General features: G+C 45.1%; 1 protein-coding gene across 1 annotated transcript in view; it reads left to right on the top strand.

The window, feature by feature from the left end:
- Positions 1-11,241, top strand: part of CREB3L2 (cAMP responsive element binding protein 3 like 2) — a 132,883-nt gene extending 121,642 nt beyond the window's left edge. The window contains exons 9-12 of the mRNA XM_055421330.2: positions 3,979-4,078; positions 4,358-4,484; positions 6,170-6,386; positions 10,886-11,241. Coding sequence (XP_055277305.1) covers positions 3,979-4,078; positions 4,358-4,484; positions 6,170-6,386; positions 10,886-10,961 — 520 coding nt within the window. The 3' untranslated portion in view covers positions 10,962-11,241. The remainder of the gene's footprint in view (positions 1-3,978; positions 4,079-4,357; positions 4,485-6,169; positions 6,387-10,885) is intronic.
- Positions 11,242-18,375: the final 7,134 nt, after the last annotated feature.

The following is an 18,375-nucleotide window of genomic DNA, read 5'->3' as shown; positions in this document are numbered from 1 at the left end:
TGTAGGAAAACAGGGACTGTTGGTAAAAATGGAAATGGCTCTTTCGCTTTTAAAAACACCTTAAGAGGGACTTTCCTGGCCATCCAGTAGTTAAGACTCCATGCTTCTAATGCAGGGAGCACAGAATTGATCCCTGGTAGGTGAATTAAGATCCCCCATGTCTGCCTTCTGGTGCAGCCACCCCCCAAACAAAGTAAAATATCAGGACATTAAATTTAAAAAAACACACACCTTAAAACTTCAGAGCAAAAGTGAATGGCTTTGGTAACATCTGGAAATCTGCTGTCTAATGGAAGTCTGGATGAAGGGATGAGCCCCCACCCTACACACAGAGCACAGCTGAGCTTCAGCACCTTGGTGCTGCAGTGCAGGCAGCAGGGTGCCCCGTGGAAGCTGAGGTGCCTATCAGGAGTTGCAGGTAGCAGTGTAGACATGGCTTTCAGCAGGCCACCAAGGAAACAGCGAGGCCCCTTTCTGTAGTGTAGCTGCTGACAAAGAGCCTGTTAACTGGTACTTGAGAGGCGGCCAGAATATGAGAGAAAAGGTTTGTGCCATGCAGTCAAACGTGGCTCTTACCTGCGGGCTCGCCTTTGCATCTGCCTCCAGGATTTCCAGAAATATAGCAGGGAGAACCCAGAGAGGGCTTTGGGGCTGGCACGACAGACGGTCGTCAATAAAATGCGTGCCACTGCCTGCCAGATGTCAGCTCTGCCGGAAGGAACGTTCATCCAGGAGGAGCGTGTGTCAGAGGTCACTCAACTCTCAGCTTTGAAAAGGCAGCCGTGCAAGAAGGCGGTGCTCTTGGGAGTTCTTGGCAGAAGAAAGAAAGCGTGAGGAAAAGAACTTGCTACATCATAAGATCCTTTAGCTGCAAACTTCTGATTTTTTTCTATCTTACTGACGTATAATTGACAAGTAAATTTGTGAGATATTTAAAGTGTACAGCATAATGATTTGATGTACATATACATTGTGAACAGATTCCTCACATTGAGTTAATGACCACATCTATCACCTCACCTACTTAGCTTGTTTTATTTTTATTTTTTGGTGAGCACATTTAAGTTCTACTCTCAACAATTTTCAATTATATAATACAGTGTTATCCTGAGTGTGTGTGTGTGTGTGTGTGCGCGCGTGCGTGCGCACACTCGGTCATGTCTGTCTTTGCGACCCCATAGACGGTAGCCTGCCAGGCTTCTCTGTCCATGGGATTATCTTGGCAAGAATACCGGCATGGGTTGCTATGTACTCCTCCAGGGATTATCACCTGTTCAGTTCAGTTCAGTTCACTTCAGTCACTCTGTCATGTCCAACTCTTTGCGACCCCATGAATCGCAGCACGCCAGGCCTCCCTGTCCATCACCAACTCCCGGAGTCCACCCAAACCCATGTCCATCGAATTGGTGATGCCATCCAGCCATCTCATCCTCTATTGTCCCCTTCTCCTCCTGCCCCCAATCCTTCCAAGCATCAGGGTCTTTTCCAATGAGTCATCTCTTCGCATGAGGTGGCCAAAGTATTGGAGTTTCAGCTTCAACATCAGTCCTTCCAATGAACACCCAGGACTGATCTCCTTTAGGATGATGGACTGGTTGGATCTTCTTATGGTCCAAGGGACTCTCAAGAGTCTTCTCCAACACCACAGTTCAAAAGCATCAATTCTTCGGCACTCAGCTTTCTTCACCATCCAACTCTCACATCCATACATGACCACTGGAAAAACCATAGCCTTGACTAGACAGACCTTTGTTGGCAAAGTAATGTCTCTGCTTTTAAATATGCTATCACCTGTAGTCATCGTATTTTGCATTAGATCCTCAGACCTTATTTATTTTAGAGCTTAAAGTTTGTACCCTTTTACCAAACTTCCTATGTCCCATTCCCCCAGCTCCTGACAACCACTTTCTACTATTTCTGTGAGTTCAGTTCTTTTTTTTAAAGATTTCATGTGTAAGTGATTCCATATGGTATTTATCTTTCTTTATCCAGCTTGTTTCACTTAGCATAATGACCTCCAGGTTTACCCATGTTGTCACAAATGACACAATTCCCTAAAGGAGAATTTAAAGTCATCACACCATTAGTATTACTCAGCCTTGAGTAACAAACAGAATTCTTTTAAAGAACATATTGCTTGAATATATATAAATGTAAACCAGTCTATACTACTTTTGATTATACTTCTAGATTACTATAAAGCAATAAAACATACAACTAAGTACTAAAAAGACTTCCTTATTAATAGAATTTAATGATATTAAATAATGGGATGAATTATTTTGTTTTGCTTACATTAAGACCACCATTGGGGCTTCCCTGGTGGCTCACACAGTAAAAAAATCTGCCTGGAATGTAGGAGACCTGGGTTCGATCCCTGAGTGGGGAAGATCCCCTGAAGAAGGGAGTGGCAGCCCACTCCAGTATTCTTGCCTGGAGAATCTTATAGACAGAGGAGCCTGGTGACGTATAGTCCATACGGTCGCAAAGAGTTGGACACTACTGAGCAACTAAAGACACACACACATAGGCTGTAGATGGAACCACACAGGGGTTGTTCCGTTCAGAAGGCCTTTGCTGTGGGCTCCAGTTCTGGCCCTACTCATCCATTTAACTGCTAGAGCAATATCATTCTCACAGCCAACCTGTCCCTACCTGGCTTAAACCTGGGAGAACTCATTTCATTGGTACTGGTCACGGGTAGGGAGGTTGAGGGAAGCTTCAGACTTGGGAATATTTTGCTTGTCCTCCTGGCCCTTGAAAGCTGTTCAGGGAGATGGGCTGCAGTAGGTGATAGGTTATCTGCAAACGCCTGGAATTCGTCTGCCAATGAGTGACTTGCTGATGTTTTCCAGTGAACTTGTCTGACTTTTTCATGTCCCCCTCACAGCATGAATTTTCTGAAACTCTTAGAGACTCAACAAATCATCTGCTTGAAAAATCTCTCCACTGTGCTGAGGGCCCTGGGCTTGGAGAAGAGGGATGGGGGCAGGGAGCATCCTCAGCTCTTTACGCTGCTCACACAGAATCCATCCCCAAGGCTCTAATTTGGGAGCCCGGGCTGGGAGATCCTTTTCTGTGGCTGCACTGTTCAGAATTTGCAAAGAATGTCACCATCTGCTCCTTTTGTGACCTGATGTCACACAGAACAGAACATACTATTCTCATCCCCAACCCTTCCCCTTTTAAGGCTGTGTGCAGGTGTCCCATTTGGGGCAAAACAACTCATTTTTTTTTTTTTTTTTTTGGCTCCTGCTGTCTGTCTTTCCCGGGAGAAACATCAGAACCTGCATCAGAGCATGGCTTCTGGGGTCCTGGCTCTGAACCTGTGTCCAGCTGAGCCAGCTTCTTTGCCTCTTCGTATTTGGGCTTCATTTCTGCCTGTGGAGGTGCTGCGAGCCTTCAAGGACCACAGTCTTGAGGGGCCCGTGGCTTTTGGCCTCCCTGCCCTTCCTGTTTTCCTCTCTGTCTCTCCCCTTCTCTTTAGATCTGCTGTCTGGGCACCTGCTGCTCAGTGATGCTGCTGGCCACCCCTTCACTTCTTCTCTGCTGGGCATCTCCTTCTCCACGCTTTTCTCCTTTCTTGCATCTTCTTTGGTATTTCTCTTCTCTTGGGTAAATGAGTTCTTCTATGTCACCATCCCCAACCAATTCTTGCTTCTTTTTTTCTCAGTGGCTGACAAACAGATCCCAGAATGATCAGGGGTGATTTGGGACCATTGAGGTGACTCTTAGGACAGCATAGAATGGACAAGCTGCTCACGGGGGTGGATTCTGAGCCCCATAAGCTCTGCGAGTCCAGTGCTGGAAGACAGTGGTGTCTGTGTCTTCATCAGAGGAACTTTTTTCTTGGTACTGTGTTCTGATTCAGACACAAAGCCACAGGAGCCTCCCTGGAGCCCGGGGCAGAGATCGCTGACAAGCGTTCTCTCTCGTCTCTGAGACGCCTTTCATGGTTTTGATTTGCTGTGTTTGCAGAACTCTCCTGCAGCAGCTGCAGAAGCTTCAGACGTTGGTGATGGGCAAGGTTTCTCGCACCTGCAAGCTGGCCGGCACGCAGACTGGCACATGCCTCATGGTAAGTTTCCCAAATGAACAGCACTGTCACCAACGCAGCCCACTCCCCAGGCTCCAGCCTCTCCCTAGCTTGCCACGTCCAAGTGCTGGGGTTTGGAGGAACCACAGCTTGCTCTGAGGCTGTTTCTCTCCTATGATGTGACAGCAATTGACCTGGGTGCGGTCTTCTGGCCTGACAGAGGAGAGTCATCTTTCCAGACCTCCCAGGAGTTGCAGGTCTGCAGGTTTGCTCTGCACATCTTGGAATTGATGGCTCCCACGTTCTCTCCTCACCCTGCAGGTCGTGGTACTGTGCTTTGCCGTAGCATTTGGCAGCTTCTTTCAGGGCTATGGGCCCTATCCTTCTGCCACCAAGATGGCCCTGCCCAGCCAGCATTCCCTGCAGGAACCCTACACATCCTCTGTGGGTAAGACAGCGCTCAGCAGCTGGGGAGGTGTCTTTTTTCTTTTCTCTTTCATTTCTCAAAGCTTAACTTTCTGAAAGAAGTCTTAGGTGAAAGTCTAAATTTTTTTTTTTTTTATGGGAGAACTGTATTAAATCACTTGGTTTGAAATAGCTCCATGATAAGCCTCCTTGGGTACAGACCAGTGGTCTCAAAATTATTTCACTATAAAAACGCATGGATATGTATATACATATATATATCCATTCCTTGAGAGGAGACAATTCAACGTCACTGTTCCCTCTCTCCCATAAAAAACATTGATTGAATAGCATCAGCACAAGCGTCTGCCCCCAAATTAGTGAGTGTGTAGTTAGCTGTCATCACTCTGACCTCCAGGACTTTGCAGGAAGTGTTCTTGGCTTCTGCTTACATATGAAAGCCTAATGTTTAAAAGGTGGTAAAAGTGTAACTTCTCCACTGAAGGGAGGAAGAGGATGCCATGGGAAGTCTGGTGCCCAGGCCACTTGTTGGGTCCCCCTTCTGCCCCTCACGCACTGGGCTGAGACACTGCTGGGAATTCTCTAGAGCGCCACAGAGCATGGCTTGCAGACTTCTGCTCTGGATTGTGTTTCCTGGCAGATTCTGACATCTTCTTTTTCAGTTCTAATGCGGGGAGGGATGTGCATTTGTAGGGAAGGGGTGGGGGAGCCGTAAGTTTTCCATCACATTTTAAAGGAATTCCACTCAGTGGAAATGTATGTTACCACAGTAAGCATCTGTAAAGTGACATGAGACAATCAGGCTGTGTTACACAATATAATGCTCAAGATTTAGAGAATTTGGAGACACGGGTGTTAGATGTGATAGTCTCATCTAGATCAGTGATCTCTTTTAAGTGTGTGGTAAATAAAGGGATGGTATATAGGGATCGTGAAATAGATCCATACACTAGTGGGAACAAGTGTGGAATTAGGGGTACTGGATTTTGAGGGTAGGCATAATTTTGTGGTTCTGAAACATCTGAGGTAGGTGTGTCTCTGCCGGGTATATGACAGAAGGTCCAGCATTTCAATAAATAATTTCGGTGGTCTCCTGGGGAATTCTTTTTTTTTTTTCTCCAAGGGAATATATCTCTAAATTTAAATAGAAGTTGATGAGAGCAAAGTTTCTATGTTGTAGAAAATTGCTCCCAAGCCATCTAGCTATGCAACCATTCTGTAAAACAAAAGAGTGTGTCTCCGTTCTTTGATTTATGGCTTTGGCCTTGTGTCTTCTCTCTAGTTTCTAAATGAAAACAGTTTTCTGCCCTTGTACCTTCTCCCTGTGCAAGACCTGCTCATTGAGGATGCTTACTTTAGCTGAGTCTGGACACCTCCAAATATTTGACTCCTCCAGATGGTTGTGGAGAGAGGGGGGTGGTGGCCTGGAGGGGAGTTTTATTTTCAAAGCAGTGGGGATGGCAGTTTGCTTCCTGTGTATTTGTTCTTCTATTGTTCTTCCAGCACTTTATAATTGGTATCATTTTTCAACACACCAAACTCTGAAATCCTGAAGCCTTTATAGAAAGCCAACTCCAGTTGGCACCCTAAGTCCTGGGCAACAAGAACCCATGAATTGTCATCTTCTCCCCGCCCTGAGCATCTAGGGGGAGGTGTGATGTACCCTTGTGGTCTCTTGTAACACCTGTTATTTTGCTTTGTTCGCAGTGAGATCCAGGAACCTGCTGATCTATGAGGAACATTCTCCCCTGGAGGAGCCACCCAGTTCTGCCTCAGCTGGGGAACTGGGGCGCTGGGACCGAGGCTCCGCTCTGCTCAGGGCAAAAGGGCTGGAGTCCAGGCCGGATGTGGATCTTCCCCATTTCATTATCTCAAATGAGACCAGCCTGGAGAAATCAGTGCTGTTGGAGCTGCAGCAGCACATGTGAGTCAAACAGACACGGGTTCACCTCCTCTAAGGCACCAGTGATGGGTTATGAGTCAGCAAACTGCAGTGTGCAGAGTAGACTTGCCCATTGGTCTGGTCCAACCCTCGGCTTTTTCAGGACCTACTTCCAGCACCTGGGCTCTGGAGAGTCCATTGTTTGTCAACAGCTGGCCCTCACAGAGACTGGGGAAGAGACGTGGTGAGAGCTGGCCCAGTATCTGCTCTGCCACTGGGGAGCTGGCAGTGGAGGCCCCAGCAACTGGGGAAAGGGCTTGACTCCCTTCCTCCCTGTCTTCTTCCTCTCCTCAGAGTCTCACAAGTAAACATACAGTCCAGTAACAGCAGTGTACTTGCTATGCAAATGCTGCCTCAAGGCATATTTCCATGCTTCCTTCCAACTAGAGATGCATGTATGTCATGTTATATGTCAATATGTAGTTTTATGATTTACATGTAAATACACATGCCTTAGGGCTTCCCAGGTGGCACTAGTGGTAAAGAACTTGCCTGACAGGGCAGGAGACATAAGAGACCCAGGTTCGATCCCTAGGTCAGGAAGGTCCCCTGGAGGAGGGCATGGCAACCGACTCCAGTATTCTTGCCTGGAGAATCCCATGGACAGAGGAGCCTAGCAGGCTACAGTTCATGGAGTCACAAAGAGTTGGACACGACTGAAGTGACTTGGCACACATGCAAACATGCGTTAATTATACTTAGATAGTTATGTATTAATATGGAAGGACACTTTGAGAGGCACTGTTCTTATGTTTCTATTATTGAAAATAACATGTATTTGTCTCCAATTCTCCAAGCTGTTTCCTTTAGATAGTTATGAGGAAGAGTCCTTGTATAAACGTAAAGACTTGTATAACTGCTGGGGATTGTTATCCTGCAGGGGAGGTGCCTGGGTACACTAAATGACCCGGGAAGGAGTGTCTGCCTACGATCCTGGTTATACGTGGTGTGGTTGGTGGTCTAGCAGAACTCATGCCTCCTAGAGATAACGCTATTCCAATAGAAGTAGGAACATTTTTGTTTCAAATTTTTGAGCTTTCTTCCCCTAATGTTGCAGGGGAAAGTTTGTAATTATATATACTTTTATATATTTATATTCTACATGCATATTTAACATTTATAGCACTTATTATTTTAAGAACTAGGTAAGTGTGACATATAAATCCTTTGAAATACTTTACAAAGTTAGATAGTACTATTATTTCCTAGAGAGAATTGTAGAAGCCAGAGAAGACTACTCTTGGGAGCCAGAGAAGACTTTAGTTCAGTTCAGTTCAGTTCAGTCGCTCAGTCGTGTCCGACTCTCCGCGACCCCATGAATTACAGCACGCCAGGCCTCCCTGTCCATCACCAACTCCCGGAGTACACTCAAACTCATGTCCACAGAGTCGGTGATGCCATCCAGCCATCTCATTCTCCGTCGTCCCCTTCTCCTCCCGCCCCCAACCTTTCCCAGCATCAGAGTCTTTTCCAGTGAGTCAACTCGTCGCATGAGGTGGCCAAAGTATTGGAGTTTCAGCTTTAGCATCAGTCCCTCCAATGAACATCCAGGATTGATCTCCTTTAGAATGGACTGGTTGGATCTCCTTGCAGTATAAGGGACTCTCAAGAGTCTTCTCCAACACCACAGTTCAAAAGCATCGATTCTTTGGCGATCAGCTTTCTTCACAGTCCAACTCTCACATCCATACATGACCACGGGAAAAACCATTGCCTTGACTAGACGGACCTTGGTCGGCAAAGTAATGTCTCTGCTTTTTAATATACTATCAAGGTTGGTCATAACTTTCCTTCCAAGGAGCAAGCGTCTTTTAATTTCATGGCTGCAATCAGCATCTGCAGTGATTTTGGAGCCCAAAAAAACAAAGTCTGACACTGTTTCCACTGTTTTTCCATCTATTTCCCATGAAGTGATGGGACCAGATGCCATGATCTTTGTTTTCTGAATGTTGAGCTTCAAGCCAACCTTTTCACTCTCCTCTTTCACTTTCATCAAGAGGCTTTTGAGTTCCTCTTCACTTTCTGCCATAAGGGTAGTGTCATCTGCATATCTGAGGTTATTGATATTTCTGCCAGCAATCTTGATTCCAGCTTGTGCTTCTTCCAGCCCAGCATTCCTCATGATGTACTCTGCATATAAGTTAAATAAGCAAGGTGACAATATACAACCTTGACGTACACCTTTTCCTATTTGGAACCAGTCTGTTGTTCCATGTCCAGTTCTAACTGTTGCTTCCTGACCTGCATACAGGTTTCTCAAGAGGCAGGTCAGGTGGTCTGGGATTCCCATCTCTTTCAGAATGTTCCACAGTTTATTGTGATCGACACAGTCAAAGGCTTTGGCATAGTCAATGAAGCAGAAATAGATGTTTTTCTGAAACTCTCTTGCTTTCTCCATGATCCAGTGGATGTTGGCAATTTGATCTCTGGTGCCTCTGCCCTTTCTAAAACCTGCTTGACCATTATATCTACTACTGTGGGCAGGAAACCCTTAGAAGAAATGGAGTAGCCATCATGGTCAACAAAAGAGTCCGAAATGCAGTACTTGGATGCAATCTTAAAAATGACAGAATGATTTCTGTTCGTTTCCAAGGCAAACCATTCAATATTACAGTAATCCAGGCCTATGCCCCAACCAGTAATGCTGAAGAAGCCGAAGTTAATCGGTTCTACGAAGACCTACAAGAGCTTTTAGAACTAACACCCAAAAAAGATGTCCTTTTCATTATAGGGGACTGGAATGCAAAAGTAGGAAGTCAAGAAACACCTGGAGTAACAGGCAAATTTGGCCTTGGAGCACGGAATGAAGCAGGGCAAAGGCTAATAGAGTTTTGCCAAGAGAATGCACTGGTCATTGCAAACACCCTCTTCCAACAACACAAGAGAAGACTCTACACATGGACATCACCAGATGGTCAACACCGAAATCAGATTGATTGTATTCTTTGCAGCCAAAGATGGAGAAGCTCTGTACAGTTAGCAAAAACAAGACCAGGAGCTGACTGTGGCTCAGATCATGAACCCTTATTGCCAAATTCAGACTTAAATTGAAGAAAGTAGGGAAAACCACTAGGCCATTCATATATGACCTCAATCAAATCCCTTATGATTATACAGTGGAAGTGAGAAATAGATTTAAGGGACTAGATCTGATTGATAGAGTGCCTGATGAACTCTGGACAGAGGCTCGTGACACTGTACAGGAGACAGGGACCAAGACCATCCCCATGGAAAAGAAATGCAAAAGAGCGAAATGGCTGTCTGAGGAGGGCTTACAAATAGCTGTGAAAAGAAGAGAGGCGAAAGCAAAGGAGAAAAGGAAAGATATAAGCATCTGAATGCAGAGTTCCAAAGAATAGCAAGGACAGATAAGAAAGCCTTCCTCAGTGATCAATGCAAAGAAATAGAGGAAAACAACAGAATAGGAAAAACAAGAGACCTCTTCAAGGAAATTAGAGATTCCAAGGGAACATTTCATGCAAAGATGGGCTCAATAAAGGACAGAAATGGTATGGACCTAACAGAAGCAGAAGATATTAAGAAGAGGTGGCAGGAATACACAGAAGAACTGTACAAAAAAGATCTTCACGACCAAGATAGTCACGATAACGTGATCACTGACCTAGAGCCAGACATCTTGGAATGTGAAGTCAAGTGGGCCTTAGAAAGCATCACTACTAACAAAGCTAGTGGAGGTGATGGAATTCCAGGTGAGCTCTTTCAAGTCTTGAAAGATGATGCTGTGAAAGTGCTGCACTCAATATGCCAGCAGATTTGGAAAACTCAATGCTGGCCACAGGACTGGAAGAGGTCAGTCTTCATTCCAATCCCAAAGAGAAGACTTAGCCATTCAATAACTTGGCTCATGACAAAAGTCTTCTCTCCTCTTGTCTCAGTTATTCAAGGCCCCATTGAAGTCCCTCTTGTTCTGGGATGTCTCCCTGCTACCAGAGCCCTCATCACCTTCCTCTGAACGCCTAGGAGATGGTCTAGGCTGTTACACAATGTAATAACGTATTTATTTTCTGTGATATATTTATTGTTATGTCATGACAGTTTGGGGTTTGTTTTTTTAAGCTTCATCTAGAATCTTTTAATCTTTATAAAGGTTTCATCTTTATCTAATTTTTTAAAAAAATATTTATTCTAGACTAAGGATCAGCCTTTATCCTTTTATTTTCTCCTTCCCAGGGTTTAGCATGGGGTATTTATCCTCAATAAATACAGTAATTTTAAGCAACGTACAAGGAATCAGTATCAAACCACCATGTTTATCCTCTGGGTTGGGATATCTCCTTTGGCATAAGGATAAAAGCAGGAATGTGAACGGTGGACAGGCAGGTAGCAGGAGACTGCGCTGCTGGGAGGGAAGAAGACAAGAGGTATGCATGGGCCAGCCCGCTGAGTCCAGTCCCGGGGTGATTGCGTCATCCTGCCAAGCATGATGGTGAGACTTCTCTCTGCTTCTGATGCCTTCGCAGGGTCAGCACCAACCTGGAGGGGAATGAGACACTAAAAGTTGTAGAACTCGACAGAAGAGTGAACGCCACCTTTTAAAGAAGCTATCGCCACCTCCCTCTGTCTCTTCACTTTGCCTTTACCTCTCCAAACCACCTTTTGTCATAAGCTTTTCCTTTTTGCCCACCCAATCTGGACGAAGACCTGGCCCAGCGGTCCTGGCTCTGGATGGGAGGACGGCCTGGGATTTCCGCCTGCGGTGAGAGAGCGCCTCCCCCATCCCACGTCCCTCCCTGCAGAGGGGAGCCCGCCCCCGTCCCTCGCTTACTGCCAGAGGCGATTATCTGCGGTCGGGGTGGGACAAGCAGGCTTGTTTCTACCGACAGTGCCAAAAAGATACAGCCCGATTCTCACCGGGGTGGGTGTGGCCGCCTCTTTGAAGAACAGCTGACTGTTGTTCACTCGAGACCCCACAAAAATTGACCAGGATGCTCGTTGGAATCTGGCGAAGCACTGACTGACGTCCTGCCTTCCTCAGCCTGGCTCTGCGGTGCCCCGCGGGCGCCCCCTGCCGCTCTGCCCTGAGCCCCGGCCCAGGGCCCCTTCGCTGGAGCAAGGCGCCCTCTTCGTACTCAGGCCGCAAGTGCAATGCCTGAAGGAATCAGGCTTCTCTACTCCAGGCAAACCTGCCCCACCATGTTGCTTGTAGGATTTCTCCACAGTCTGTCTCCCCACAGGCCCCTAGTTCTGCCTCCCTGGCTTCTCCTCCCCATTTGTAAATAGTATTTATTAGCTTGCAGAGGCTTCCCGGGGCGACCACTGAAGACATCCGGACGCCTCCCCTCCAGGCTCACAAGGTCCTCTGTTGGCCTGTGGAGTGCAGAGGGCAGCCTGGACGCTGGGATTCCCCATTCTTCCAGGCCGTGTTTTGTTTTGTGTTTTCTTCTTTTTTTTTTTTTGCTGGAGGCTTCTAATTATAGTTGGGGAACCTCCCTAAGCATGTGTCCTCCTGTAACCTGAACTCAGAGGGGAAGAAGGAGCAGGGCTCAGGTCTGAGGCTCTGTGGACAGGTGCTTTTTCTGCCCTGTGCCCATGCCAGGGAAGCCCTGACCCCAGGCGTTTCAGACAGCCATGCTAGCCCAGTTTTCCCCACCTCCCCCTGCACATCTGCTTTCCCTTCCTCTTCTGCCTCCGTACAGAGGCTGGGCATGAGGCCTGCTCCTGGGGTCAGAGCAGGTGACATCTGTGTATATGTATCTTACCTTTTCTAGTCAGGTTTGGCCACTTTGCAGCTCACCCAAAGAGACACGACCTAATCCCCCAACCTCTTTTTTTTTTTTAATGATTAAGAGTAACTTTTGTAGTTTAAAAAGAAAAAAACTTTCCTCTTTCATACAAATAAGAAATAGAAATAGACTTTTTATTGTATAATGTAGAAGGCTCCCCTTAAATGTTTTTCCCTAGCTTGTAAAAGATTTTGTGTAAGAAATTTGCTCACATTTTTGTTTTTTTATTTTTAGAAGTAGCTGAAGCACTTTTAGTTTGAACTCTCTTGTCTCTGGTTTTCTCATCTCTTTTGTCATTGGAACCTGTACTTAGGAGAGATTAAGCCACTCCTGGGCCCTCTGTTCCATATCAGCCACAGAATTTGGCATCATTAGCATTTGCCATGAGACCTCATAAACAGTGGACTCATTGGACACGCGTCTGAGCAAACTCCGGGAGATAGTGAAGGATAGGGAAGCTTGGCGTGTTGCAGTCCCATGGAGTTGCAAAGCATCTGATACGACTTAGAGACTGAACAACAACAAACCCGTAAGCAGATCTGGTACCTTCAGGGCTCACCCCCAATGATTCCTCTCTCCCTACTGTGATGGAGAAAGTTCCGACAGGGAGATGGCCGAGTTCCTCTTCTTGGCACTGTGTAAAGCTGGATCAGGATCACAGTGGTCGCCTCTCACCGTCCCATCCATTGGCCAGCAAAGACTGCGACCAGACCAGCTGGGCTGTGTGGGAGGAGGGTTGCTAGTACTGTTTCTCTCTGCTTTCCTCTCTCCTTCTCTTCTGCTCTAGACCTTCCTGGGTCTGGCTGGTGTCTGCCAACCAAGGGCCACTACTGACCCATTCCTCTCTTTAATATGTCATGTAATTATCAGGCACAGGCAGCCCATGGGGTGGGGTCGAGGGTGGCTAAGAAGGTGAGAAGGTAGTATTAACCCTAGTATTTGGACGATTAGAAAGTGAAGCTTTTCCTGTGTCGGTGAGAATGGGTCAGCTTACCCACCTGACACACTGGAACCAGATCAGGTTTTTAAGGCTCCTGGATTAGCCCGAGTGGAAAACCTCTTCCTTTGAGTAAAGAGGAAGAAGGCAAAGCACCACCAGCTCCTAGGGCCCATCCTTAGGGCCTTGAGGATTTTGTTTCCTCACTTGACCTCACTCTCTCCAGCCCTCCAAACAGCAGGGCTTGATCACTGGGCAGCCATTCTTCCAGAACTGAATCTGTGTCTAGAGACTGAGGCCATCAGCCTGAGGACTCAAATGGCCATTGTGAGGGGATCCAAGGACAAGTTGCTGCTATTTTGAGAAAGACGTCCGCTCCCCACTCCTTGCCCAGGTGAAGGAGAAGAACTAAACAGTTACCCCTGTAGGAGAATACAGTGGAGTCCAGAGGGTGCTGAAGAGTTGGAGAACACCAGATTGGTTCCAAATAGTTAATGTGCACATTTTCTCTTCCAGGGTTAAGCTCACAATGTCAGCGGATTTGTTTCCCCCCCGAGAACCATCCCATACCATAGATGAGTCAGTAATACCTGGTTAGCCCTGAAGATGTTAAATAGTGGCAGGCTTTCGGCTTCGGAACCTCAGTTTTGGAAAATTTGAGACTGTTAGCACAACCATCAATCATAAAGAATCAATGTTAATGATAAATATAGTAATATATTTTCCATCATGTCAGCAGGTTTTCCTCTTCCCTTTCTTTGATTAGCCTAGTGGAGGAGATGTCTTGTAAAAAGTTCAGAGGACACATACTTTTTTACTGGGCGAGACCTGAGTAACCCAGGCTCCCCAGCATGGTTCTATTCACAGCTCTGGACTTTGCACTTAGAAATGGCTACTGTAAATGAAAGGCCTCAGTGCCAGGTTTAAGAAAGGATTTCTGTGAAGTGTTAGGACTCTGGAGCTTAGCTCACATAAAGAGAGTGTTATATAAAAATCTGACAGATGAACTAGGTTGCTCCTTTTGGGCAGGAGGTGGGGATGAGTTTTGACACCAGTACAGGCAAAATTAGATAACCTTTTATTAGTATAAATGATTTCGATTTAGAGACCTAATTTGTAGATTGTGAAAGCAACTTTTAGTGCAACTTATTTACAAGCCAACTGTAAATACCATGGGCTTTTTTCCTTCCTCGTGCCTGAATTCCAAGAGAGGGCTGTGATTCTCATGTGTCCTTGGAGCGAGAGTGTAGAACTGGTTCACCTTTGTTCTGGCAGTGAGTCAGTGTCCAGAATTTTTGACACAAGTGTTTTATTAAAAATTGGTTTTTGCACTTTGTGTCTCCTTCCTCTGCGTTCTCACACTGAGCAAAAGACAAGGATCAGAGGCCCCGCAGGGCCCGCTCCTCGAACACACGTGTCGTTTGTGCACAGGGCACGCGCTCAGAGACCTCCCACTTCCCATCGGGGAGATGGGGCATCTGCGCCGGCCTTGCTAACTTGGGGAATGGGAGACGGAGGAGGAGGCTTCTCTGCCAAGTGCTCTTGTCAGTAATTCAGTTTTGTGGAGTCCAGTCTTTATTCCAGACACTAGCTCCCCTGCTTGCAGTGCAGACAGACCATTAACGGGTGTGCTCTGGTCAGAGTCATTTTCTTTGAATGCTGTTTAGCTGAGACAGTTAGGAGACATGTGACCGGATAAGACTCTGGGAGGGCAGCCCTGGGAGGGAGTAGAGGCCTGTGAAGCAGCTAGAGACAGATTCAGATTCTTCTTTCATTCACTGATCCATTCATTCACTGAGCTGTCATTCATTCCCAAGAAAGAGTGGTGCAAGAGGCCCTAGTGAATATTGGGGAATAAGGGGCCTGAGGAAGCTTCATTAATCAATAACTATTCGAAAGGCCCAAGTGCCAGCTCTCTCCTTCCCTCCCTTCCCCCACCCCTTGCATGGGCGCACACATAGACGCCCATAGACACACACAAGAATACATTCCTCCCTTGTCTTGGACACTCACTGTGCATTACATGTGCCTTATATTTGAATCCAGGATGACTGAGGGCCACCTTGTCACTGGGAGATTTTGTATACACCCTTGTAGTACTAAATTGAAGTGGGTTTGGACTACGAAATTTCCAAAGGCTCAAAAAATGGTTTCCTAAAAGTGAGCCTTGATCACATCTATACATCAGGAGAAAAGAAACAGAGTAACGTCCATTAGGAAAATACCATTTTGCCAAGGTGCAGTCACATCAAAAAAATGGCCGGCCGGGGTTCAATGTATTATAAATCCTCAGAGCAGAACATTTTCTTGGCACAAAAGAATCCAGTGCCTTTGAGGATTCAGGATCTATGTCTCCATGGCCAAAGGGTCAGTACCACCTTCCACAGGACATGTTTCATGTTGTCATTTGGGGTAACAGAAAATTCAGGAATGCTATGTCTGGGTTTCTAGTAGGAAGGAAAATGATAATTCTTGAACACTTACTAAATGCTGGGTGCTAAGTAAGGGATTCCCTGGTGACTCTGCAGTAAAAAAAAAAACACCAGCAATGCAGGAGCTGCCAGAGACATAGGTTCGATTCCTGGGTCAGGAAGATCCCCTGGAAAGGGGGGGGGCATGGCAATCCACTCAAGTATTCTTGCCTGGAGAATCTGGTGGGCAGAAGAGCCTAGTGGTCTACAGTCTATAGGATCACAGAGTAGGACGTGACTGTAGTGACTTAGCATGCACACATATACTAAATAAGTCTTTTAATATTATAGAAAGAGAAAACAAGGGCAACTAATTATTATGAGATGATAAACAGCTAAGTGATATGGGAGGTGCAGCAATTTGTGGATAGGTTGAGCAGATCTCTTTCTGCGTGAGCACACTGTAAGCTTTGAAGTTCCTCTGGGCGGAGAATGCGCCTCCTACTCCCTGGGCTGGCCCCGCTGTGCAAAGTTGAGAGTTTCTTGCCTCATACTGGAGATGTTCAGTTCATCCCATCCTCTGTGAGTTCCGGTAGCAGCCTCTGCATCCTGGGAAAGCAACACCAGCAATTTTAGCTGTTTCTCTGCTCCTTTTGCTTGCTCAACAGCTGATTGAGAACATGAACTTTTTGCACCATGGACTGTTCAGCAAATCTCCCTTTCAGATGGAATATTTTCTGAGTCTACAGAAAACACCAGCACTCTTTGACGAATTGTGGGCGACCGTTTTTAAACAATGCTGAGCAGACTCTGGACTATAATCAACCATGAGCTTTAATGTTTGTGCTGACAGGCTGGGCTTTCTCTCTTTGTAACAGGTTATATAGACCAGTAATGTTTAAGTCTAAATACATTGTGAGTCTATTTTCTGTCATTATCACGCTGTGTTTTTTTTTTTAATGGCTTTTTATTCTTTATCATAGCTAAGTAAATACAAAAAAAAAGCAGATGCTTTGTAGGATACTTGTATTTAGTTTGGAAAAAAAAATGAATTTAAATTGTTATGCTTTTGTATTTCCATTTCTTGCAAATAAAAATATTTTTTCTTAAATAGTAAAAAGTTGTCCAGTCTCGAAAATCCTTGATAATCTGCTTTTAAAAGTTTTTTGTATAAGCTTGGATCTGCCTATGTATGCCTAGCCATTCTTTCCTATCTGGTGCAATTGAAAAAAGAGCCTCAAACCAGCAATTTGTATGTTATCAAGTGCTGAATCCAAGTCTCAGTTGGAGGAATATTGAGAAATATAATTGTTTTTTCAGTCAGTCACAGGAGGAAAACCCATATTCTCTGGAGATTGATGCTGCCTGACTGCTATTTTCATTGTCTCCTACAACTATTCTTTAACTAGATTTCAGAACTCCATGGATTTGATTTTTTGATTTTTCTTTCCCCGTCTCGGGATGCTTGAGAATGATGGCTTGGACCTGAGCCAGAAGAGAAGGATCCTTCTTTATAGGAACAGTTGCAGAGGATGCCTAACATTGGATTCATGTTCCAGAAATTATGGCGAAATGGTTGATAAAGGTCAATGCACTCAAGCAGAATTACCTTCATTCCATTGTAGTCTCTGTATTCAAATTTAATTTTCTCCACTCAGAGAGAGTGGGGCTTCATTTAACCTTAGAAAATGTAGCCAAGATGTTAAGAGACTAAGGCCATGGACCACGCTTACCTGGAGCTCCACCCACCCCAAAGACTTTCTTTTTCTAATCAGCACGTGGAGACTTTCTTTGAGCTCCTGGGTGCGTTACTCTCTTGCTGTCTTTCTTCTCTGGGCACCTTGACCATCTCTTCTATTCCTCCACAATGGTCCTTTCCCATTGGAGGATTTTAGTCACCCTCCCTCTTTCTTATTCTGCGAGCCTATGGAAACTTCCTCTTTGACATTCTGATATCTTTCCAGGGATGTGTGGAGGGGGCAATACTCATTGGTTTGAAGATATTCTGTATTAATCATGCCTTTGTATTTTCTGTATTTGTAATACTTTTGACATCTGGGACCTTGGTGACCCAGAAAGGGACTGCTCCTCACAGAGGTAGCCAAGACATAGTAAAGGACTTGCCTGTAAGCACAACTTTCATATGCAAACCGGAGCCGGTTCCTCAAGCACCTCCTTTATGAGCTCTCAGGACCTAACTGTCCCTCTGCCGTAATCACCTAATCACCACGACCAGGTACCAGACCACTAGAAACAATCTCTACACCTCAGAACCCACTGAAATTCTTCAAACTAGCTACCCCTTAGCCACTTTCCTTGCCTTGCTTGTTCCTTTCTGCAGAAACTATACAGTAAAGCTTCTGGCCTAATTTTCCTCCTCTGCTTCTCAACCAACCCTGGTGCTTCTTGGGAACTGAAAGTAACAAACTACCTTTTCTTTTCTAAAAATTTTCAACAGCTTTAATTAATATTAATAATTATTATTGTATATTTATTAAGTACTCATTGTCTACTGAAATCTGTTAAATGATATAGAAAATTATAATAATAGCATAAAACAAACTATAACAATAGCATAAAACTTGGAGAAGCTAGGAAACTATAAGACATAGAAACGTTAGAAAATACTCACTATTTTTTAGTGAATATGTTGATAATGTTCCATATTCTTTCAACTTGATTCACTTCCCTGCTAATTAATATGTAATCTGAATCTTCTTGGAGATTATTTTTTGGATAAAGGTAAACATTTTTTAAGCTTCAATTTTTCAAAATTTTATTTCTTTACAAATTGTCTTTTCAATAGCGATCATCTCTTTATCTGTTGGCCTCACTGTATTTGAATAATAATAAAATCTATATTTTAAAAATTATTCCTT

Source organism: Moschus berezovskii, chromosome 3 (genome assembly GCF_049115385.1).
Source record: "Moschus berezovskii isolate FMDL1 chromosome 3, NW_MosBer_1.0, whole genome shotgun sequence".
In the NCBI taxonomy this organism is placed as follows: Eukaryota; Metazoa; Chordata; class Mammalia; order Artiodactyla; family Moschidae; genus Moschus; species Moschus berezovskii.
Note: the sequence above shows the minus strand (reverse complement) of the source record. Positions and strands in the feature narration are given on the sequence as shown.